The sequence below is a fragment of the Lonchura striata genome, chromosome 5 (assembly GCF_050655825.1).
Source record: "Lonchura striata isolate lonStrDom1 chromosome 5, ASM5065582v1, whole genome shotgun sequence".
NCBI classification, from domain to species: domain Eukaryota; kingdom Metazoa; phylum Chordata; class Aves; order Passeriformes; family Estrildidae; genus Lonchura; species Lonchura striata.
Window position 1 is genome coordinate 22,738,373 of NC_140707.1, and position 25,994 is coordinate 22,764,366.

At 40.8% G+C, this 25,994-nt stretch overlaps 1 protein-coding gene across 24 annotated transcripts in view; it reads left to right on the forward strand.

Moving 5' to 3' along the window:
* Nucleotides 1-25,994, forward strand: part of DENND2B (DENN domain containing 2B) — a 153,175-nt gene that overhangs the window by 63,862 nt on the left and 63,319 nt on the right. For 20 of the 24 annotated variants that reach the window (XR_014955549.1, XM_085580106.1, XM_085580109.1 and 17 more), the window contains one exon: nt 4,809-4,913. The exons of 3 other annotated variants lie outside the window; for them this stretch is intronic. Coding sequence is in view for 20 of the 21 variants with exons in the window: in XM_085580106.1 (XP_085436232.1) it covers nt 4,834-4,913 (80 nt within the window). In the remaining variant the exon portion in view is untranslated. Of the gene's footprint in view, nt 1-4,808; nt 4,914-15,830; nt 19,443-25,994 lie in introns of those variants that run through there. One more of the 24 variants, XM_085580117.1, reaches the window with a different exon arrangement.

Below are 25,994 nucleotides of genomic sequence, written 5' to 3' on the forward strand. Positions count from 1 at the left end.
AAGTAGGGCAAGGAAGACAGAATAAAGGCACAAAATAGGAAAGAACAAGAACATCAGAAAAGGGAAAAGCATTTTAGGTTGCATAAAAACAGGAAAGGAGGGTGAAAGGTGCATGGAGAGCTGTCTTTGCTTTAGGCAGAGTGCCTGGGGGATGTAACTTCTTTCCCCTTCAGTAAGTGCTGCATCATCAGTTTCCCAATAGTACCAGTTCAGTTCAGTGGGGACTGAACTTCTGAGAGAATGGTTTGGGCATTGCAAGGGACAATGGCAACCAAGTTCACCACTCCTGCTGGTAACAGTAGGAAGTTTGTGCTAGAATTAAAGTTGCCACCTAGCTATGAAAGCTTAGCAGAGAGACTGGTCACTGACTTGGTTGAAAACAGGCTGTGGATTATAGGGAGGGAAATTTTGGATGAGACTGTGGAGTTAACCCCAGTCCAGAGAACAGATATTCCTGATGGAGTTCTGGTAACAATGTTCTCAGGAGTCTCTGCAGGCGCCCTCTCAAGGCAGGAATCTTTAAACATTTTATTGGACTTTCCAGTTCATCAGAACTGATGTTTTTCTGGGAGGACATAATTATCTGTTTTACTGGAAGGGAGTAGGCAAATTGCCACAAAGCAGGCTGCAACTCCTAAGCAAGGGTTTGTCTGCACTACACCTCTTGACACGTGGATAAACTCCCTTAAAGCACTCAGGAAAGCAAATTAGCATGTTAAGCTAACTTCTTAATGGCTGCATTCTATTGCAGCTATTGTTAAGAGAAAAATAACTAGACACATCAATTATTATAAACATATTTGTGAAAATTTGTATTTGTTGTAATTTTTCAAAAACATGAGTTTGTTTTAGCAGCCTGCAGTTCTTCCCTGTTATGACTTCCTGTTATGTCTCCAGGTCTCTGCCCTGTGGGGCAGACCAAAGGAGTAGTATATTTTAGATCCCAGATCAGTGGAATTTCAATGTGCATGAAAAACTCTAGTAGATTTCAAGTAGATTTTAAGGCATGTTAGTGATAATGCCAGGAGAGGGCTTGGGAACCTACTTTCAGAGGCTCCCTTCTCAAGTCCTCAGACACCACACATAAATTCTTCTGTGTTCAGTGATACTCACGTTCCACAGAAGGAGAGGAAGTAATCAGTTCTTGAGATGTGCTAACTGATGGACACTGTGTATTAGAAAGCAGAAGGTTTTCTTGAGGCTATAAAACAATTTAAGCATTCTGTGCTGCCTTGACTTTCCAGGTGCTTGCTCCAAGCCTCAACCCATTTCCATTTACAGCTTTCAGTGAAAAAAACCTGCCAGTTTTTCAGTAGTGGGACTGAGAGTGGGTGCTTCCAAAGTGTTGGGAAGCTTTAGGAAATTAAGAATAATTTTAAACTGCAGAGGGGAAGAGCAGAGGGTTTACCCCTCCTCTGCTAACACCTGTTAATGGAATTAGGCATTCAGTGGTGCTGTATTGTTCATTAGCCCAAAGTGTGGTGGCTTTCAGTGACCCATAAAAAAACTCCAAGCCATAGTTTAATTTAAAAAGTGTAAGTATACCATTAACAGGGGGAAGATGGTCCATAAGGAGTATTCTGTTATTGGAACTTTTTGCAATTATAAAGATCTGTTAGGAAACGTCCACTCTGTTGCAACCCTTTTTAGTCAGGATGCTGAACCTTGCCTGGCACGAGCAGCAGATCCCATGTTGCATCAGATAATTTTTCATATTTGTCTGTCATCTTTAGGTTTTGATCCTGATAAATGGTTTGTGGAAATTTTAGGCAAATTGATACAATGTTTCTACCATTTGGGCTCATTAAATTGACAGTTTGAGAGCTATCCTAGTGAAATTAGTGAAACCATGTCTGCAGCACAGCACAAATTATGGCTGAATAAGAGTTTCAGAGGAATTCTTTACATTTACAAATAAAACAGAATTCTGCATTTTTAGACCAGGATTGTTAGATGGTTTATGAGACAATGCAGAATCTGTGTCACATGATTATTTTTGGATTTGTTTTTAACAGTATGTCACAATACTTGAGACATTTTGGTTTCTATTGCTTTGTGAAGAATAATTTGCAAATACTGTAAGGTGGAATACTCTCATTTAAGCCCAAGGGATGTGATTCTGACCCTACAAAGATTCAATAAACTTGCAGGCTGTCAGACTAATTTGAAGGGTCTAAAATAACTTTCTACATAATCTTAACATTTAGTTTAGGTTTTCTTTTCTTGTTTCTTAGTCTCTTATTTTTTTTCCTTTATTTTTGAGGTGATGTGGAATGGTGTGTGGGTGGGTTTCTTGGGGTGCTATAAGTCCTTCCTTACAGGCACCTCTGCAAATGGCTGAATACTTTTCTGCCATGTTCATGTTGTTTACATTTTTTCTGCATATGCTGGGATGATACCAGCATCACCTGCATTAATATATTCATCCAAAATAAGCTTTAAAGGAAAATAGAAAAGTCAGTTGATACCACCATATATATCATAGTCCCAACTGCATGGGAAGGAGCACACCTATATCAGTAAATTTGACATATCTTGAGAAATTGTCTTTAGGAACTCAATTTATCTTTAGATTAAAACAAACCACTTTGTTGTACTTGACATTTAAGGTGGCTTTGAAATGTAACATTTAAATAATCACTTATTTTAAATGTTGATGATGATTTATATCAAGCTTTGACATACTTTTCTTCCCTCCCTCTCACCTCCCCATCTGAGTTTGCATTTGGGAAAAGTGGACTCTCAAAACCAGCAGCATAAAAGCACACTATATTTTTTTTAATGTGTCAGATCAGTCTCACATCTTTTTGAGAGTCTCTTCAGCTTATTTTTGTCTTGAACAGAAAAGCAAATCTTGGGAAATGAATGTTGCACATGCATGCTAACAGCTATTGTTCTTATGCTGTGTTTATCTCTCTTGTTTTTCTCACATTAAGTGCTAATAAGTGATTTAGATTTAACACAGTAAAAGCATTGAGCTGGTGTGTGGAAAACATTAAAAAAACTGCTTACTCCCTGTGGAATGCACAGTCCTAGAAAGCTTGGCCAGCATTAGCAGGCTGCCTTTTTTGTCCCAAGCAATCCCTTTTCCAGTCGGAACAGGCAGTTCTGTAACAGTCCTGTAATCTTGATAATGTAATGCGAACAATAACAATGAGACACTGGAGGAATTTAGGGAGCTTCAGTGTAGGAAAAAAATGTTACCAACCAGGGGAAAAAAAATCTCTGCTTAATCTGGGAAAATTGATACAAGACAGCAGAGAAGGACAAGTAGACCTGGAGAGTGTGGTCAGCATGATTGACTCTGCCTCTGGAGCTGCAGTCTGCAAATTTTCTGACAGTGTTTGTGGCAGAACTACTTGGAATAAAGTGGTTTAGAGAATGTTCTTTGACTGTGATAGGTCTGTTAGTACAGGGATTTTTGTGTGTTGTCAGTCCCCAGTTTATGTTGCAGCATCACATTACAGTGGCTTCTCAAGCAGTCTGGACTTCCTGTGGGTTTGAGTAAACAAGAACTTTCGTAACACTCCTTATTTTTGCATTAGCTGTGCTGTTAATGGTCATACAAATTGATAGTTCTGGTCAGACCCTGGGTGGCAGTGCTGTAAACCATGGTAGATACTTTAGTTTATAAACTGAGCAGCATCTCAGAAACCACCCAGACTGGTGCCAGTAGAGACACAGAATCCTTCATAAATGACTCCTGTAGCATCAGGTGGAGTAAATACTGTTCATTTTCTTTCTCAAGAGACTCTGCTAGCATTTTAGGAATCTTATCACAACATGAAAATACATTCCTCCCTGATGTTGCAAAATATTTCTCAGGAGATTACAATGACAGAATAAATGGCTGCTAAGAACTGTGCTTTACACTGGAGAAACATGGGATATAATCAATAAGGAGCTAATGAGATCCCAGTGATATTAGGGATTCCTGCTTTTGCATCCCTTGGTGACATCCTGGCTTTTTCCCTTCAGTCACAATGTCACAGCATGACATTGCTATTAAAAGAGTAGAATGAAGATAAAATAAATCATGGTACTGGGCTGCCTCTTTGCAGTGTGCAGCAATGCCACAGAAGTGAGACCCATCTTCTGGGTCTAACTTGATGGACGGGGGAATTAAGTTCACTGAAATGAAATTCACTGCTTTTGGGATTACCAGATTACTATAAAACCAGCTAGGAATTGATAAAGATCCTTTATATTACCTGAGATTTTAAAAGTGTCCTAAGACAGCTTTACTTATAGAATACTGAGGCCAATAGAGAAAACTGCTTGTGACATTGTCATATCACAATCAGATTTGAAAATTATATTCAAAAATCCATCATTTAATAATTTTCACTATTAGAAAATATTTCCCTATCAGAGCTGCACTTTAAAGGTTAGAAAGCTTTTTTTATTCCTTGGGATAGCTGTGGCGTGGTCAAACTTCCAGCTATGTTGTTTGCAAGTATCACACAGAGCTGTTGCTGGGATCTCCATATACCCTGATGGATACCACGCCAAACCTATGATATTTTGTCAGCTTGGTGTCAAGCTCTGTTTGTCAGACAGGCCAGCACCTGAAGCACACACCTATTTCCCACAAGTTATTTCCATTTATAGCACTGGGCTGTGATAAACTTGGCTGTGGATGTGCAATAGCAGCAGTAGAGGGTTTCGCTTTTCAGGATCATCACTACTCTGATTGCCTTTTATAGAATGAGAAGCAACCTGGACTTCTGCCTTTATACGGAATAGTAGTTCAATGAGTTAATTGTCATTTGGGCTTGTTGAGGCTTAATTGACCTTTCTTCTCACAGATATCCACATTTCTAGAAAGCAGAAATGACCATGACTGCCAACAAGAACAGCAGTGTCAACAGCAGAGCTGGAGGGAGTAAAGTGCCTCAGGACACTCTGGATAGGTAAGTGGAGACTTGCAGGATTTGTAGATTTTGAGTAAAGTTGGTCTGTGCTTGGAACAAGATGTCTGTTCAAGGGTAAGCAACCTCTATTCTGACACAAAGAGCTTTGCTGGGCTGAGGGAATTTTTTTCTATAGGGAATGGAGGAGCCAAGGTATGAAGAAAGGTTCCTTATTGAACAACTGCTGCTCATGGGCTGGTTCTGATGGGAGTGATTGGAAGGAAGGACCTGTGTGGAAGGTGCTGTATAGAGCTCAGAAACTTGGGCTGAATTCCTCAGCAATGTGATTGCATGCCAGCTCTCCTGCACTGTTAATCTCCAGTTGGTGTTTTGTGTTGGTTTGGGTCACATTTCCTCTGCTGTGTCTGCCGTCACAGACCATGTTGTAGGCTAGGCAGCAGGTGGGAAAGGGCTGATTGTACAATACAGGGCTCATCTCTGTTACTTTGCTTTTTTTCCTTTCTGTAGCATTAAAATAATTTGCAAAGTAGATTACCTTTGTAATTCACAGATAAAAAACTAAACTTTTAAAAAAGTGCAGTCAAAGAAAGATGCAGACAATCAGCATCAATTCTTTTTTTTTTTTTAATTAGGTATATTATGCTGTGGTAGAACTCAGCAGTGGTGGGTTCCATATCCTTGTACACTTCCCAGTTTGTGTGTTTGTCAACTCCTAGTACAAAATAGTAAAAAGATAAAATACTGAGGGCCAGGGTGGCTTAAGGAATTTCTAGAGAGATATTAATACATAGATATTAAAAACAGTTCATTGATGATCTCTGGAGTTCTCAAGTTTATTGTCCTTCCACCAGTGCAAACAGATTGGTGCTGGGAACTTGGGTCTAGACTTTGGCAAACTTTGCACAAGTCTTTTGTTCTGAAATCATTTCCCTTCTGAATAGCTTAGAAAGTACTGTGGGATACTGAGTTATTGGATAGTAGCTGTCAAATAAACTCTTTCCTTATCATCTGTTTAGATTAGAATTTATCAGGAAGAGCTTTTGTAAGTACAAGTAAGTGCCTGAAGCTAAGGAAAATCTTTAAGTTGCACTTGCACAACAAGGGACGAGATGAATAGGTGGTCATGCGCCATTTCTCCATCCATCATTTTGCCTTATGTAATCTTCACCTGTCTCTGAGAAATCCTGTAACAGGGTGTTATTTGAGTCAACCATGAGCATTCTTCATTTGAATCTGACTGTAAATCAGTATTGTAAGTGCTGCCATCATAAAAGTTTAAAGCTTGCAAAATTTATTGTAAACATGTTCAAAGATTCACTTAAACTGAGCAGTCACTGTCTCTGTTTAGTGTGGGATTTGACTGGGCATTTGGAAACCTGCAAATGTGCAAATGTACTTCATAATCTGTGGTAGCAGAGTTTCAGTTAGTGCTGATACTGGCATAACACAGGTGTAGCAGTCTCCTGGTTGCTAATATATATTTTTAAGAGTTATTTTCTTGTCAATCTTAGTTTTGATGAGGTTTATTGTTTCAAGGTTCTTCAGTTGATGGTCTTAAAGGTCTTTTCTGACTTCAATGATTCTGTGATTCTAAGAGGCAAAGTGTGATTCAGGGATATGGTGACATCAGCTGGTTCAACATTTTGTGATTCCTTATGGTCAGAAGCAAAGGTCAGTAAAATCTCTGTAAGACTTTGTGGTTACTTTGGCTGTGATTCAGATCCCTGTAGATCATGGATTTAAATTTTAATAATAAAAATCCTCAGTGGAAAGAAGGTGTCTTCATGTAAACATCCATACAGCTGCATGCTTTGCAGGCATTAAGATTCTTGCAGTAACTAAAATTCCCTTGGTCCTCACCAGAGTGGGAATTAACTGTCATGAATCACCAGAGCCATTTTTCCACCAGAGTTGTTTGAATGGCACTTCAGGAAATGAGGGAAAGATGGAGAACAGAGTGAGAACATTTGGGAGGATAACTGTGAGTTTCACCTGAGAATCTGGTTGTGGGATTCATGGGTTTCTGCTGTGAGCACAGGAGGGGAAAAAGAACTCTTGGATCCGAATAAAGTGAAGTATTTTAAGTAAAACCACACTAATGCATTTTTTTTAAGTTACCTGAAGTTCATTTGCCACTTGTTAAAAACTGAGATTTTTGTGTGTGTTAGGAGAGCAAACTTGACTGTGCCCTGAATGGGAAAGTTGTAGAATGACAAGGGTGGTTGAAGGTAGGAAACATTTTCACTACAAGAAAAGAGTAGATTCATTTTAACTCTTCATCCTAGAAACGATTGAAGGGGAAGAGAAGTATCTGAAATGATATATGGAACAGGTGTGATAAATAGGGAAAAATACTCTTTCCATTTAAGAACAAATACAAATCCAATGAAACCAGAAGACAAGGGGTCGAGAATCAGTTGAAAAGAAGACACTTTTCAGCAGCATGTTTTTAAACCATTAAATTTACTGTTATGTGATGCTGCAATCAGACAAATCCATGGAAGAAAAATCTTCCAAAGCCTTTTAGTCATAGAAATAAAATCTCTGAGTCAACAGACTTAAGCTGGTTAAGTTGCGCTGCACGTTCTTATTCTCTTCTCCAAGCACCTGCTAACTCTCATGGTCAGTGACTGAACCTTGGACCAGGAATGCTATTTTGGTCCAAGCCAGAGGGAACATTCTGATGTTGTTTGGAACAAGAGTCAGTTACAGGAAGCAGATTGGAGAAATTGTTATGCTTACAAAAGGAGACTCTGGCTTTCAGTGAACTTCCAGGGTATGACTTTAATTCTTCCTTGTGAGTCACTGAGGTGAATGCCAAGGAATGGAAGGATAGGAAAGCACCTTGTGAGGAGCTGGAAGTGACTTCTTAGCAATTCTGGCAGGAAACAGCTCTGTGAAATCTTCTTAATCCTTCAGCAGGGGACCGAGGAGCCCATAGCATGATTGCAGCTAGTGCACAACCATGACCCTGTTGCATCAAATGGGTTTGATTCCACCATAGTTATGAGGATCAGTGTAACTCTGAGGAAACCTTAAGAGAATAGAAATCTCAGAAAGGCATAGTGGTGTTTCCTTACAATGTGGCTTGCTTTCCCTTAGCAAATGATTTAATATTTATCTGGAGTATTTGTGTTTTATCAGAAACTCTATTATTAGTATTTGTCCAAAACTTGTGTTTTCTCCAGTGCAATCAAAGGCAAATGTAGAAATGGCACTACTATCTTTGACTTAAAAATCACCACTACACTGTACTGTATTAAAACAGGCCAACAGTTATGTCTTTGAAATAATGCTCTAGTTAGCAAAATACAGCTTTCAAACTTGTAGGCTGTGTAGTATGACAGATACAAGGAGTCAAAAAAAATCCTGAACAAAATAGTTATATATTAATATATCATTATATCTTAAATTTGCAGCTCAGTTTGAGATGCTAAATGCAACAAGGACCAGTCCAGAGCTGAAAAATATTTTGTGGCTACATAATTTCTGTAAATAATTCTTAATGTCTTTATCTCTGGCTAATATGTCATCTCTTAACTCTGCATCTCAACACTTGAGCCTTCTCAACTTTTGCAGTAACTGAAGTACAGGAAGGGTTTGTTTTTAGGGGACCCCATTGATTTAGTTTTTTATCTGAGTTCATTGCCTGAGGCATAAATAATGCCAGATTTTGGAGATACAGACTTCTTCCAGTGTATTTGTAAGTGGCAGAATTTCTCTTTGCCTGTAAAATTTTCTGTGGTGCAGTGTGTGCCTTATCTATGGGACCCAACTTGGTGAATAGATGAGGGCTTTGGAAAGCTCAAAAACATTTTACAGAAACAATTACAAAAATTAAGTTTGCTGCAGGTAAACATTTTACTAGCATGGTGACTTTGGTAGAATATATAGAGGGACTGCCGTGATGAGCTAGAATAAACATATTTCAAATTTAGTGTCTCTGAGTTTGACTTGGATAGCCAAAGCAGAAACCAGCCCTGATTCCAGTTCTGGAAAAGGACTGTGTCTGAGACAAACTGTTCTCAGACACAGTCTATGTGTCTGAGGAAAGCTGTGCCACTGGAATCACAGGTGTTTTGTCACAGTCTGGATTTTGTGATGTGGATTGTTGTCTTTCCACCCAATCTCCACAGGAAAGGTGGTGTCCTCACCAGAGGATGTTGGTGGAGAATGTTCTCCAGCTGAGAAATCATGATTTATTGACACAATAAACTGGGGGCACTCATGTCAGCGAGTGCTATAGCAAGATACCAGAGATTTGTGCAAAAGAAGGGTTACATCTGCAATTTGCCATGAGCACCAGGTTACAAAGTGTCTATTCAAATAAGGCTCTTAAAACTTCTTTCTAAATACTTTTAGAAATAAAGGCTTTGGTTTTTATCTCCCAGCAGCATGTGAGGACATTCCTGCTGTCACTGACAGTGTGTCACCCCCATTAGCCTAAATTGCTGAGATATGTTTGCACTGGCTTTGTGGCTCAGAACTTTCTCCTTCTCCAAAGTTTAAGTTAATAGGACAGAAATTTAATTGGTGGAGCTACCTTCCTGCAGAGAAGGCAATAGAGATGAACCAGAGTCTGGACTAATATAACTAGAGATACCTCAGGAGCATTTCAGGTGGATTGTTTATAATTCTGTAAGTATCAAATAAAAGAATGACTTCCATTTTTTAACAAATTAAGCCCATGGTGTGGTTACTAGAAATTTTGTTTTGGGTTGGTTTCCCGTCTCCATCATGTACACAGGTCCATGCTCAGCTGTTTCTCATGCATGTCAAGGTCCTGTGTTTTATTACTGCATTTTTCTCAAGGCAGAAACAATATTAGAAAGATCTTCGAAACTAAGAAAACTTCTAGAAAAATCTTAGTTGAAGGAAGACTTTGTGCCTGTGCTTCAGCCTTAAAAACCTGAGATGTATGATCACTTCCAAAATCAGTCATACTCAAGCCAAGCTCATTCAGTTTTATATCAAATGTATTTATTTATTTTAAAATGAAATTAATTCTTGGTCCACATTACGAAATCCAACCAAAATACTTTGTTTCCCTTGAAAGGATTATGTGGTTATGGGCTAGGCAGAAGTCTAGAAATATTTTGCCTTAGGAACTGACACCTCCAGAATTCTTAAATAAAAGAAGGTGTAGATACATCCAGTACTGCAGTTAAGCAGTGCCCTGATGTCAGTGCTGGAGTAGTGCTGGCAGGTTTTTTTCTCTGCTGGCTTGTCCTTAGAGTGCTTTATTCTCTTTCCTTTCCTCTGTAAATTTTTAATTTCAAAACTAATCTCATATCTTGAGGAAAACTCATCTGTTTAGGGACAAAGGTCATCTTCAGAGAGGCAGTGTCTGTGCAGGACTTGTCTCTCATTTAGAGACATCCCTTCATGGATGCAAATATAGGGCCTTTTGTTTGTGTTATCAGATATGTAATAATATTTAATTCTTATTCATTCAACCCTTCTGCTACTCCTAATAGGAGAAAAAAAATGCAAATTAACCAGTGCTCCTCAGCTCTGGTTTGAACTGTAGGCACAGCCCAGATTTATTGTCAGGTCATTAATGCAAATGTGATCCAGTCTGCCTGCACTGGCAATGCACCTTGTGACTAATGCAGAGGAGCTGTGCTCACATCCAGGGTGGATGATTCCAGGGGCAGATAGGGGAGGACAAGACTGAGCAACTCCCTCACGAGTAGTTACAGAGCCTTGGGAAGGAGAGAACGCTGCATCCACCACAGTTGAGCCCTAGTCCTACTGTAAAAAAAAAAAAAAAAAAAAAAAATATATATTATCAGTAAGAGAAATAAAATGTAATTAATTGCAATTATGTGTTTCATGTGAATTTAAATTAAAAGACTATGGGGTTAATTCCATACCCTGAGTTTTCTGATTGGAGAGCATTGTGAAGAATGCAATTACTTGCAAATCAAAAGATGCATCTTCAGCTCTCTGTATTGCTCTAAAGCAATGAGGTTTTGATCTTAATTGAAATTCTAATTTTCCTACTAAATTTGTGTGAATTCCATTGTCTTAGCACACTTACGATATTTTTTTCATCTCTTACCCTTTCCTTGCTTAATATGTGGACAGTGTTGCTGTGAGTGATAGCAAAGCTGCTTGTTTCCCTTGGGGATGGCTGCATCTCAATTACAGGTGAAAGGCTCCACTTTAATTAAAGGTGAAAAGTGCTCTCTGCCTGGGCTTACACTTAGCACATAGGAACTGGGAAAGCAGCAGGCCTAGAAGTGGTTGCTGGCTGTTTACAACTTTTGACATTTGTGCATGGTTTGGAAGGTTAGTAGGCACTGTTTTGTGCAGATTTGGGCATGCACATTTTATTTGAGGTCTCTGAGGAAGAGGGAGTGAGAGCAGCTTGAAAAGGAGAGTCAGTTATGTATGCATAAAGGAGGAAGCCAAGGCTTTTTTTATTTTAAAATAAAAAAATCTGTCACCCCATCAATTGTGGGCCAGCCAGAGTGGCCATCAGGGACTTTGTTAGAGCAGCAAGAGGTCAGTGGTGTGAGTTAAGCTTACTTGGTCTCAGCATGTCCCAGCCTCTCCCCACTGCCTGGGCTGTGGGAGATCTCCTGGCAGCTGAGCAGGGCTCAAGGCAATGAGGCACTCCACACTGATCTGCTGAGATGGATTTTCCTGCCAAAAGTATTTGCCTACTGCTCAGAAGTACAAGCGAGAACACTGATGGACTCTCTTTGAATTTGTGAGAAAGAAAAACAACAAACCTCCTGTAGAAAATGTTTATTGCTTCTGAAGAGAACCAAGATTTAATATTTTGACAGTGAGCTTGAGAACAGGAAGAACAGTGATTTAATAAAATTCTAAGACTAAGCAATATGCTCAGTTATTTGAGCTGTGATGAAACACAGCTTTTTAAATTTTCTTAACCACTGAGATTTAGAAAACCATACAAATAAACTTCACCCAAATAATGATAAAAACTGAAAAACTGATATGAAATCTGTTAGCAAATATTGTACCCTTTCCTTTACAAGCAGAAACAGCCTGAGCCACACAGCTGACAATTTTTCAGCAGCTCAGCTCCCAGCAGTGCAGAGTTCCATTTGGTTCAGAAGGGAATAAGAGCTGCTCTTCACCCTGTAAGGCTGGAGGTGCATTTGGGACATGAAGCTCTGGCAGCTCAGCTCTGAACTGAGCCACTGGAGGTGGGAGGGCACCTACTGCCATCAGGAACAGAAACATATGCAGTGGGAACCAGTCAAAGTGCTGGTTCAGATGACCCTGAAGCTGGGAAGGGTTTGAATAGAGGCTTTGACTGTCCCGCTGCCGTTATCTGGGCGAGCGGCAGCGCTGCCGCGCCGATTTCCGACGTGCCAGGCACCATGTTCCCCTCCCTCACGCTGCTGGGCACTGCCCTGGCCTGGCAGAGCTCAGGCCATGCTGGAACTCTCCAAGTCACCTCAGCAGGGCTGCAGGAACCTCTGAGAGCACAGTGGCCTACAGACACGAGAGAATAATCTGTGAGATGAGGTGACAGCTTCTAGTTAGATGGAGAGATAGAACTGAAGAAGTGGACCTGATTCTGGATATATCCTTTGGGCTTCCCAAACAGTGGGGAATTTTGCTATTCCATTTCTATTGCTGGCTGGTTTATTTCACTTTAATTTTAAAAGTCCATTCAGGAAGAATGCACTTGTCAGTCAAACAAATCACTTTTTCTTAGCTGGAAATATTATCACTATCTCCCCCCCATTTGCATAGGTTCCTAAGAAAATACCCCAGTAAATCCTAACATTTTGATTGGATTTTGCTTCATAAAGCTTCAGATCATGTTGACTTTATTATTACTTAGAGACTACAGGAATGTAGTGAATTCCTTGCCATTGTAATTTAATTCTCATGACACTTGGAATGCTTTATGTTTTTATATGAAGAAAATCATACCTTATCATTAAAATTACCTTTTCTATTAAGATTTATATTTGCCAAACCACTGGAAACTAAAACATTAAAAAGAGAACCTAACAAGTCTTTAAAAAACAGAGTTCTAGATGAGAGGTTACACTAAAGAGGCTTTTTTTAATGCAACTCTTGCAGTATGAAGGCTACTTAGACTAACACTGCAATCCTTATTGGTTTAATCACTATCTTTACAATAAGGTACTCAGGGGTACTAATAAACTTAGATATTTTTACAGGAAATTATTAAGAGCTTAATTTTTGGAAATGTTTCTGATCTGTTTCTAGTGCTTTTAGTGCATTGAACTGTAGTGAATAGAAGCAATAAAGAAAGACACGTGTTAAAACACCCACAGGATTTCCCATCTGTGCAGTATTGGAGAATCAGAGCACAAGTTTTATGTGGATTTGTTTTTTGGGTGACCATAAGAATTGAGACTGAAGTCCTTAGGGAGTAGGACCTAGTAGTATTGTGCATAACATTTTACATCATAATGCCAATATTTAAATTTTTTCTGGGATGAAACTCTATTGCTTTCTGGACCAGGGAGATACTGAAAATCTCACTGAAAAGATCATCAAAGATGCAAGTGATGAGCATTGCAAATGATTTTTCATGTTCTGTGAATATCTGTCCATTTAGGAGCTGTCTAAGACACTCATCTCCTTACACTGGCACTATTGAAAAGCCACCAGTGTGGGAGAAGAATTTCTGTTCTGTGCCCTAATCAGTCTGGATTTGAATCAGCGCCTTAGAAATGAAAGGGTCTGTGTTGCCTTATCAGTTTCCTGCACTGTTTGGTTATCCTAAAAAGATATTTTCCACTTGTGCAGGGTACAACATTAAAAGAAGACACAGCAGAATTCTTGAAGATTGAATTTGAAAGGAAGATCTGAATGTAATAAGACAGATAATATATGTTTCTTCCCTGACTGGAAAAAAAAACAAAAACATTTGCCTGGGAAAACAAAGCAAGGAGTGCACAGACATAGCATCCTCACAGGCTTCATCCTCTAAATAGCATAGCCACAATTCACCAGGCAATACTGTGGGATGAGACTGGGCATTAGCTCAGGCATTAGCTCAGTCTCCACACTGAGCATGACCTTCAGTTCACACTTGAGGAATGAATATTGATAGCAAATGGCCTTTAAAAGCAAAGTAAACTCCAAGCAATTTTCTTCAAGCAGGAAAACAGAGGCTAATGGAAATACACAGGTTGCATCCATATTATTAAAATATATACCTGCAAAAATGCCTGTAGTTCCTGGGAGATTTTTTTGAATTGTGACTTTTGTCACAATTCCCATCATGCACTCTGAAGTTATTTCCATTCTGGCCAGGTCCTGTGTATAGAACTGGCAGTGTGTCACAAGGGAATGTGCCACATTTCCTTGGCACCAGGGAACCCTGGAGCTGTTGAGCAGCAGACATCTGGTAGGATGGGCTTCAGTGCTGAAAGCACAACTAAATATACCATTGTGACAGATATGATGTTCCTAATAACTAAATAACACTGCAAAAAATGATTTATTGAGTCAATCCATAAAATTCTATTGTAGTCAATGGGAATGACATCCCTTGTAAGAGCCTGACTGCTTTTTTTGACAGCTTAAATATCCTGTTTGTTATTAACCAGATATGAAAATTTTGCCCAGAGCATCCATATGTTGCTCCTGAAGTTCTTCGTTAAAGCACTATTTTTATAAAGGAAATATTTTATGATTATCATATTGATGAGGAGCTTTATTGCCAATATATGTTAGTATTTTATTGTGAGGAGCTAAAGGAAATTGCTGAAGTACATGGGAAGTATTAATTTGTTTTCTTCTCTCTTTAGTTATAGAAAGCAAATGTTAGGCCTGTAAAACAGGGTCACTTCAACATAGGTGATCCACAACACTGTGGCTGTACAGCAAGTTCTTTTTTTGACAGACAATTAAGAGCAGCTAATAGATGGAAATGGTATTTTTCATTTTGGATTCCTAGGATAAGCCCATCATGCATCACAATTTCCTAAAAGCAAGCTTTTTCCAGGTAACAGTAAAAGCAGAATAAATGGCAATGGCAGTAGAAAGGCTTTGTGATTCAAATTCTGCTAGTTAAAATCTCAGAAGGTCCTTTTAACAATGCTGGTACAGGGCCTTCAGTGCTGGGATGGGCAGCGCTGGTGCCACTCAGGCGTGGGTAGTGTTGGTTAATCCTCCTGCTGCCACAGCGTGCATGTCTCCAGCTGACTCACCTGCTTTGTTGTGCAGTGGGACACTCACCCTGACTCACCCTGGCAGCTGGGGCCAGAAGAGGAGCTATCAGTCCACATAACCTCATAAATGCCCAGTAATGAGGCTGCTCCCACACCAGACCTCTGCCCCCTCGATTTGTGCTGGGCTGGGAAGCCACTTTATGTCAACACAGGCAAAAGGGAGATGGCAGACAGCCTGTGGCCATTTGTTGGCAGGGATCTGAAAGCATTTGAATGTGCATTTTTAACCTCTCCCTTTCCTGTCAAACAGTCCTGTCACCCATGTGGGCTTCAAGATAGGGGCTGAGCCTGGCAGGCTTGCTGTGTGTGTGTGTGGTTTTGTCCTTGACACGGCTTCTATGAGTTCTTTAGCATCAGACAGCTAAAGGAACTGAGGACTGCCTCACTTCAGAGCTTCAGGAACGAATTGCAAACTGTTGCTTCCTGTAACTTTAAAATAAAAACTCAATTTTTTATGGGCTACCATGAGCAAACTTCTGGCTCGCCAGATTTCCCACACACCGGTGCTTTCAAAGCCAACACGTGAGATTGCAGAGAAAGGCTTTGCTCCTGTTTTGTTAAACATTAACAGCAGTTTCCTCCCCTTAAGCACACAAAGGGACAGAGGTTTGACAAACCCTCCGTGTGTCATTTGCTGCTTGACAAGTGAAGCAGGCAGCGTTCAGGGAGCACAGAGGCATGGACTGAGAATTCCTACATCTCCACTCTGCATCTTTCCAGGAGGGAAAAGCTTCTGAGTAAGTCTTGGTGGCAGTGGTGGGCAGTTGTGTGCTTGTCAGAGGCATGAGAGGAGGAGCAATACAGCAGAAGGGAAGAGCATGAAGTGCCACAGCACTGAATTCCTTAGTGCCCTTTCCCATAACCAATTTTGCAGGAGATGAACTGTCTACTCAGAGGCAGGAACTCAACACCAACATTCTGCTTACTGAACGTAGCTATAGCAATAGTTTTAAGTTCCCGAGTTTGCAGTTCTGGTGTAGGAGAAGTGACTTTGGGGGATTAAAACTCATTTTTACAGCCCTTCTCTTCCCTTCTTCCCTCTGCCTCTCTTGGTCTCAGGCAGAACCTCATCTCTCCAAGGCTAAATGCTTGTTTCTTGTCTATTTGATGAGATTCCTTTTTATCCTTTTTCATTCTTAAAGAGGATGCCTAACTTGATTTTTAAGTTATGCAGCAGTGTTCATACCCATGCTAAGCTGAACTTGGTTTTATTATATAGAAAGTCCATGGAAAGAGACCATAATTGTTTATACTTAGTCTGAATATGCCTAACAATGACTGTACTTTTCTAACTGTTGAAATGAAAACACAGCATGAAATGAGGTGCTGCTGGCACAGTTTTGTGTGTTGTGTTGGTTTTTCTTGCTGCTTTTATACACAGATGTTGGTATTGCCTCACTTGCACCATAGCATTTTTATTTTCTGAATGCTTTGCCTGGTGCTACCTATGTAACTTCCTGTAGGGATATGAAAAGCTTTTTCCTGGAAGTGAAAGGATGTGTGATAGGAGAAATATCTTCTTGCTTTTAGTTGCTCTAAGTTAACATTTAGTTGTCCTAAGTTAGGCAAAACTTTCAGTTTACTGTGCAGCACTTCTGTTGCAGGGCAGTGGCCACAAAGTGTTTTCATCATTAGGGTTATACTGCATACAAATTCTCTCATAAGAAGTAAAAAGTGAAGTGAAATGTTAATATATATTGGCCAGCTCCTTATAGAACATAGCGTAAAACTAAATCCACAGTTTTATAAGAAGCTGAGGTCTTGTGAGAATCAAAAGCTTATAAAGGATATAAATCCCCTAGCTATTATTCTGATTCCAAATTTAGGCTTGAGATCCCACAGGTCTTGTAGGTGTGGTGCTGAAATCTGGTCTGGGAGGCTCGTTTCAGCTGGATGAGTAATGGACACGTTTAAGTTACCCTTGATCGTGGTGAAGAAAGTCGTGGGGAGTGTCTTTCCCTGACCTAGCTCTGCTCCTGTTGACAGTTATGGGCAGCAAAAGGCAGAGAGAAGCCAATGTCTGAATCTTTTGGAAAGTTTCCTTTAGATCATGTTTCTGAATATTGGTGTGCACAATGCTCCAGCACTGGCTGATTGTTCATTCGTTAATATGCAGTGAAACTGAATTAGGGCCAGATGTAGCCCTCTGTCAAGTTAAATTTAGCCTTGTCTGGACTCTTAGGTAAATAAGTATGATAGCAACAAGCACTGCAAATCACAACTTGGGTTTTTTCTTTTGCCTTTTTTCCCCCTTTTTTTTTTTTTTTTTTTGCCAACAGATTGAGGAATAAATAGATCAAAGAGTTTTTCAAAGCTATGTTCAACTAAGCAAAAACCCCAACAACTTTTGGCTGGCTAAATTTTTTGTAGGATGCTCAGTTGTGGGTATGCCCAACACATTTCCTCATTTTCCTGGCTTGTTTAGCTAAAAGTAGAGTGAAGCACACTGTAACCAGTCAGATGTAGTTGCCTAATTTAATTATGACTGCAAATGTTATTTAAATTGAAACTTTGTTTTTCCTAAGTGTGCATTTGCACCAGATCAATGCCTTAAATCTTCCTGCACTAACTTTTGCGTCAGTTTGGACCTTCAACATCTTCTCCTTAGCAATACTTGATTTGTTCTAACATAAGCCAGAAGAAAATCAAACACTGGTTAATAGATTTTTAAAGGAAGTGAATGAAAAGAAATTCCCTCATAAATTCAAGTCAAGTTTATAACTTATTATTCTGTAGAAAGCCATTGTATTGGCCAAGGCCGAGCCCATCAGTGACGATGGCAGCGCCTTTGGGATGACGTATTTAAGAAGTGAAAAAAGTTACTGTGCAGGAGCTATTGCAGCCAAAGAGGAGAGGAGTGAGAAGATGTGAGAGGAACAGCCTGCATGCACCAAGGTCAGTGCAGAAGGAGGGGGAGGAGGTGCCTCAGGCACCGGAGCCGAGATTCCCCTGCAGCCCATGGTGAGGCAGCTGTGCCCCTGCAGCCCATGGAGGACCACGGGGATGCAGATATCCACCTGCAGCCTGTGGAGGAGCCCATGCCAGAGCAGGTGGATGCCTGAAGGAGGCTGTGACCCCATGGGAAGCCTGTGCTGGAGCAGGCTCCTGGCAGGACCTGTGGACCCGTGAAAGAGGAGCCCACTCTGGAGAAGGATTGCTGTCAGGACCTGTGATCTCAGGGTGGACCCACACTGGAGCAGCCTGTTCCTAAACGACTGCACCCTGTGGAAGGGACCCAGCCAGAGCAGTTAATGAAGAGCTACAGCCATGGGAAGGACCCGCCTTGGAGAAGTTTTTGGAGAACTGTCTCCCGTGGGAGACACCACGTTCCGGAGCGAAGGAAGACTGTAACTGTCTCCCATGGGAGAGACCCTGTGCCAGAGCAGGGGAGAAGTGTGACTGTCTCCAGTGGGAGCAACCCCATTTCAGAGCAGGGAAGAAATGTTCCTGTCTGCATTGGGAGGAACCCCATTGCAGAGCAGGGGAAAAATGTTCCTGTCTGCATTGGGAGGAACCCCATTCTGGAGCAGGGGAGAAATGCTCCTGTCTCCCGTGGGAGCAACCCCATTCAGGAGCTGGGGAAAAATATTCCTGTCTGCATTGGGAGGAACCCCATCTGGGAGCTGGGGAAAAATGTTCCCATCTCCAGTAGGAGCAACCCTGTTCTGCAGCAGGGGAAAAGTGCTCCTGTGTGCATTGGGAGGAACCCCATTTGGGAGCAGGGGAAAAATGTTCCTGTCTCCCGTGGGAGCAGCCCTATTCCGGAGCAGGGGAAAAATGTGTCTGTCTTCAGTGGGAGCAACCCCATTCTGGAGCAAGGGAAAAATGCTCCTGTCTGCATTTGGAGGAACCCCATTTGGGAGCAGGGAAAAAATGCTCCGGTCTCCAGTGGGAGAGATGCCATTCCAGAGCAAGGGAAGATTATAACTGTCTCCATTGGGAGAGACCCCATGCCGCAGCAGGGAAAAATTGTGAATGTCTTCTGTAGGACTGACTCCAGTCCAGAGCAAGGGAAGAGTGCAATAAGTGTTTCCAGTGAGAGTGATCCTATTCTGGAGCAGGGGAAAAGTGTGACTGTCTCCACTGGGAACAACCCCATTCCAGTGCAGGGGGTGAGTGTGAATGTCTCCAGGGGGAGAGACCCCATGCTGGAACAAGGGAAGAGTATAATAACTGTTTGCAGTGGGTGTGATCCCATTCCAGAACAGGGGAAGAGTGTGACTGTCTCCAGTGGGATCAACCCTATCCCAGAGCAAGGGAAGAGTGTGAAGAATCCTCTCCACAAGGAAGAAGGAGCAGCAGAAATGCCATGTGATGAACTGACCACAGCTCCTGTTCCCCGTAGATCTGAGCTGATGCAGGGAAAGAGGTAGAGAAAATTGGGAGTAGGGGTGAGCTCAGGAAGAAGGGGGATGGGTGGGGGAAAGGTGTTTTTAAGATATGGGTATATTTCTCATGATGATACTCAGATTTGATTGATAATTAATAATTTTTTCCCCAAAATGGTGTGATGGTAATTGGTAAGGAGTATCTTCCTGTCCTTATCTCAACCCATAAGATTTTTATTATATTTTCTGTCTCCTGTCCAGCTTAGGAGGACGAGGAGTGACAGAGCAGCTCTGGTGGGCACCTGGCATCCAGCCACATTTATGCACTCTGGAAAGTGTACCAAGGGTCATGCTTGTCATCATAGCTGGAATGTATTTTCAATTCCATAAGGTCAGAGTGACTGAAGAAAATGATGATAAGAGAGGCCAGGGGTATACACTTTACTCCTTCAGATACAGGATGCAACCTCTGCAGATGAGACACGTATACTCAATTAATAGGTTTCCTTCTCCCTTGCTTTGGCATCTCCATGAGTCATCTTTTACTTATCAACTGCTCCCTTGCCTTTCTGCTTTTCCAGGTGCCAAAAAAAATTGCTGCATGTGATTTCTTGCTTTCAGTTGTTTATATAAAAGAGAGATATTGTGTATGCATGAGAGATATTACTACTACTTCTGTCCAGAGTCTGTTATGAATGTTGGACTACTTCTCAGAAAAGTAAAAAAAAGTCTAACTTTTGGTAGGAAAACTGTTTTGCCTATCCTTAAAGGTTGCAGTTAATGTCAGTGTATTTGTGAGAGACAAGTTTAGAGGTGCAATTGTATAACTAAGTGACTGGAAAGTTCACAGAGGATGGTAATAGCATTTATTATGTTGGAAAAAAAGTCCAAGTTTGAGACACAGATATTTGGTGATTAAAGCAGGTGGAAATCCACTCTTCTAAGGGACAAAAGAGAGAGGGAAAAACTTATAAAATGAAGTTAAAGATGAAGAACAAGGACACATTTCTCAGCTGTGCCATTCTTTGTACAAAAAATATCCTTCATGGAACAGATAAGTTTTCCTGCCATGGAGTGTGCTGGTTTTATGCCAGTGCTTCAGCTTTTTGCTTCCAGAAGAAGGTTACAGCAAGCTGCACGGAGGTGTTACAGTTAACTTGCCAACAGGGTGGCACCCAGCTGCTGGTCAGAGATGAGTCAGTCCCTCAGAGGGCTCAGCACTCTTTGGGCAGAGTTTGAGATCAGAATTAGCTCTTCTTTTCTGCTGCCTCAGATGGTCCATGTGACTTATGGCCTCTCTTCCCAGTGCATGAGCTCTAAGAGCTCTCCAAGTGAGACAGGCTGGGGCTGATAGGCTGTGTTTAGATAGGGTGATGTTGAGATTCTTTTGCATTCACAGAGGTAGTGCAGAAGATTATATTCTGATGGTATTTAAAATTTTATTTTGTTTTGTTTTGCTTTGCTTTTTGTTTACTCTGCAATGCAGTAACTCAAGAAGCAACACATATTCTCAGATCTTTTCAATCTCTTTAGTATTATCCTGTGTGACATATTTTATTTTCTCCAGATATCTCAGATCTCAGACTTGATGGACTGCGATATTGGTAGTTGAAAGGATGACAGACATTGAAAATCCTTTTTCACAGCAGACAGATGGACAATGGCTTTCAGTTTTATAACCTGTTCTTCTGGGATGCTTTCTCACTGTGTTAAATAATCTAACTTGCAAAGCTGGACAATAAAAACCTCTATAGAAAGATCTCACTGGACACTGGCAGCACACTGGGGACCACAGCTAAGCTGGTGGAACTGGAAGGAAAATGCGGAAACTGATAGAAAAGGCAGATAAAATATTTTATATTTATTCTGAAACAAACTCCTCTGAATAGATGAGATTAAGAAAGGTTGTAGAAGATGGGAGTTCTGAATTCTTATTCTTTTTCTGTCCCTGTTGGATAGTTATACTTGAGTCTATTTGATGAGGTTTTGCATGACCTGGAAGTTGATTTATATGAAGCAGGGAAAGCAGATTTGTCTCTGTTCTGGATTAGTGTGCAGCCAGGATTTAGGACTTTTTGACTTCCTGTTCAGTGCTTTTCTCAGTGGGTATAGAGTATTTCAGTAAAGTATAGAGTGACCTTATAAGGTTTTATGACTTGTCAGTGCAGAAGAGGGATGAGCCTATTTCACAGCAACCTTCCAAGCCCAAATTTCAGATTTGGATGTTGCCAAACCCAGAATGCCCTCATATATATTGAAAACTGATAATTGAGCATCACAATTCACAAAAATAATTTTTAACACTTCCCAAATTGCATTTGTGTGAGCACAGACAACTTGGAAAACTGTCAGAATTAGTTTCAGAGTTTGTTGCTTTGATATTCCAAGACAGATGAGCAAGCCTGTCGAAAAATTACCTGTGCTTTGAAAAAGCGAAGTTGAGAGCCTCTATATGCACTGGGATTTTTAACAGTCAGCATGTTCAGGCATGCTGCTAAAGAACAAGTTTCAAGGACAGGCAGTTCTTAAATAGACAAATGAAGGTTTGTGCTTTCTGCCTGGTTTAAGAAAAAAATGCCATCCCTTGTTGTGTTGCCACTCCCTCTCCTGCAAAACTCCCAGGATCTTAGGAAATCAAGTGAGACTAAAACATACTGGGCCAATTCCAGAACAATAACAATAGTGAAGCTGTAATAATGGAAATATCTATTGCATAAATTATTATTCAGAACATGTTATGGGAAAAGACTAACTCAAAGGGAGGCTTCCCTTTTTCAACTTTGAAACATATTTTTTGAGGAGAAAGTGAGTGATGGTCCCATGAAGCCAGTGCAGTGTACTTTGGTGGAAAAGAGAGAATGGCTTACTCTGATACTCGTGTTCTTGCTTTTTGATTTTATCATAGTCAGCTTCTGATGCCTGTGATGGAAAGTATAGCCCAGGCTTGTTGGTATTCTTTGCCTTGGGTAGTTATTTGTGTCTGAACAGAGGAGGTGAAAAAGGCATAAAGGGGGAATCGTTTAGAGACCATCCTGCCCTTGCCTTGTAACAGAACAGAAGACAGCCATAAATCTGGAGTGGCAGGGAATCTAACCCTCTGAGTCTAGATAATTTCGCAATTTCCTGTTAACTTCTCCCCCCTCACTTGGCAAAGACACCTAGTGCATGTTGATTGATGGCATTTTATTTTACAGTCATTCCTTGTGGTCAGATTAGTCTTGCTGTCTTGGCATTATGGATCCAGGCTAATTCAAGTATGTAGGATCTGACTCATCAGCTTTGATTTCTTTGCCCTTGTTTTGTACAGTGGTAGAGCATAGTTGCCACTTCATGTAATTTACTTTGGCAGAATGACTCCTGCATTTCCCTGATGTAAATCAGATATTTTTGCTTCTGAGCCATGAAAACACAGTTGAGCTGCAGTCAGCTGTGATTGTGTGTACTTCATGAACCAACTACAAAGGCCCAGAGCTCTGGGGTGGGTGGGGGTGCTAAACACAGGAATTCGCCACAGCACCCCTGCAAATCCACCCCACAGTTGTGATAATTGACTCAGTACTTCTTGGGAGCACAGACACTGGGGCTTTCAAAAACTGCACACAGACCTTGATTTTTTTTTTTTTGTTTTGTTGTTTCACAGTCCTTTCATTCTGTAGCTAGTTCTGATATGGTTTCGGTTTTTATTTAAATGAAAAGTATCAAAACTCCTTGGGAAAAAAAAATCAGAAGTACGAATAGGAAAATAATTGACGTTTCTATTTTTTTTTTTCTATCTTTAAACATTTTGTGATTTGTTGTCCACTTTGATTTTACTGCTCATTCTCTCCAAATGCTGAGACTTTTCCATCCCAGCACAATTTCATTAGAGAGAGCCTATTTCAAACAATCTTATAGTGCAGACTCACTGATCAGTTTAGAAAGTACAAGTTTTTGTCTTGTTTTTGTCACAATCCCAAAGTCAACAATAACAAGGTGATGTTATCTGGAATGCAGATTTTAGGGGAATTTTAGCCTGACTCCTGGTGAGAGCTCAAAGATTATAAAGGGTTGGGTGCAAGAAGGTTTGTTCTGCTACTATGTACCTCACTTTCTTCTCCAAGAGAAAGGCAAGATATGACAAGTTGCACAACTTGTTCCAGCACCAAGTTGAATCAGCTCAAAAATCACCTTACTGGTGTGTGCTCAGCAGTTGAGTGTGAAAAGTTCATCTCCTTTATTTGCCATAAACTCTTAGATTTAAGATAATTAAATACAATCTGTAATTATCTACTTGAGTTATGTAGAAAATTAAAATGCTCTGTGCTGTGAGAATGCAGAATATATTGGGCCACCTTGACTAAGTGACAAAGCTTAGATTCTTTGATTTCAATAATCTATTCTGGTGATGGTTGTACATTTTACCCTCATTCTAGTCCAGTTAGACCAGCCTGACTCTCTGCATTTGTCCCCTGCTTAGAGCAATGCCTGGCTGATCTGTCACTGCCTCTGCCTGTCTGTCCCCTCTGGTGAGGAAGGGAAAGGGCACAATGTCATAAGGAAATAATGCTGAATCCACGTTGCTCTGTGAAATTACTCGTTCTGTAACTCATCTCAAAGTGCAACCACACCACTGACTGCTGCTGTTTGACAGATAAAGTGGACTTCTCACAGTCCTCTGGAGGAAAGCATAGAGGAAATTTATTACTAATTCAGAGGGAATTTTTGGAGAAGTGTCCCTCATCATTGCTTCTATCAAAGTCCTTATGTTTTTTTGATCTCCTTAAATTACTCTGCCTTTTTACACCTGAAGAGGCCTGGGAGATTGCTGTGCTACAGGGGTATGTTCAGTTCCTGTTTGTGCAAAAGTATTGATTCCTACTGGGAGCTTTCCCAAGAATGTCTGACAAAGACAGAAGAGTTTATGTGCTCTGTTTGTTTGCTCTGTGATATTTTTTTTTTTTTTCTGGCAGCACTACCCTTGGTGGTGTGTGAAACTGTACTGGTTTCAAGGAGCTGTGGTTGCTGAACCTCTGCAAAAGTTCTTGTTCTGTCCAGGTCACAGAAGGAATGGGGCAAAAACAGTGGTTCTAATTTGAGCTTCTGTTGGTCTCTGCTTGTTTTCTCTCCTCTGCCTGCTTTGTCAAATCAGGTGTAAGTTTGATATAAGTGAATATCATAGTGAGCCATTACAACTGTTCTCAGCAGCAATACACCAAAATGTGCATGGCATAGTGAATGGTTCCAACTGGCAGGTGAGTAGAGTGTGCTTCCCTCTCACTTTGCCTGGCTCTGGGAAGGATGGATTCCAGGATCTGCACTCAGAGTGGCTGGCAGCTGGTAGCTGAATATTCCTTAGCATTCTCTCTTAAAAATTTCCAGAGAATTTCAAATTTACATCCTCATTTACCTATCAGAGCAGCTTTACTGTATGTATTAAACATGAGGTTTTCTGCCCTTGCAAAGATGAATTTCTGTTGCTTTTGTTTCAGATCTCCTTAAATATTGGCTGGAGCAACAAGCAGTCTCTAGTGCTGGCCAAATGTACTCCTTATCAAACCCACAATCCTATGGTCACAGCTGATTCTGATGTTACTGTTACCCTGAAACAGGTTAGGTTGACCTGATGAAATGGCACAATGCCCTGAGAACACCCAGGAATGAGAAAAAAAAAAAAACCTAAATAAAATACTAAGAAAGCAATATTTTTCCTAACAAAAGTGGGGAGAAAGTCCTGAGGAGTAAAGCTAGTGCTGGGATTCTTTGCACCTAACATCAGTGTCACTGGGAAATGATGGGGCCTCATTAACAGGAGCCTGGAAAACCCAGTACCTTTTTGTCATCGTGTTCCTTGTTCTTTTTTCAGTAAATAGGCTCCCATGCATGAGCATGTTGAAGTGGGAAATTCCCTGGATCAGAGAGACAAAATCTCTCCTACTATTCTGTGCATGTTGGTTTAAGAAGAGCAGATGGGATTTGCAAAACTGAAAAATTGCTGAGTGGCTTCTTCCAGTTTGCCTTTCCTCAGGACAGGATGACCTGTGGGGTCACTCCTGAAAATTCAGAAAAGCTAAAACAGTGCTGCAGAGTCTGAGCTGCTTAGCTCAGAGGTCAGAACAGGGCAGTGAGAATTGGGAGTCCTGTAACTCTTTCAAAGCAAGTCACTTAAGCACCCTCAAGTCAGTGTTAAAGCCTGAAATGCAACCTAAGGTTTTTCTTAGTGTATATAAAGTGTATATGTTGGATAAAGTGCACACTGGATCTTGTATGCAAATGCCTCAATAAATGCACATTCTGATTTTCCACCCATACTGTGGTTTCCAAGACACAACCCCAGCTCTTGAGCCACCTTTCCGGCTGTCTCCCATTGTTAAAAGTTACTCATGAAGTTGTGGGAATTTTCTGCACCCATTTCTTTTTCCTGGAGTTAATGTTTGGCATTGGAAGCAGGAAGGAGCTGTGCTTCTGCTCAACTGGATCAAAAGGCCAGGCCCTCTAGTTTTGGATACTAATTTTGTATTGCTCACTTTCAGAGTGGTTTCCAGGAATTAAATTTTTCCTCTTCTACAAACAAATGTTAGCACCCACATTTTGCAGGAAGAAGATTGGTGTCTTGT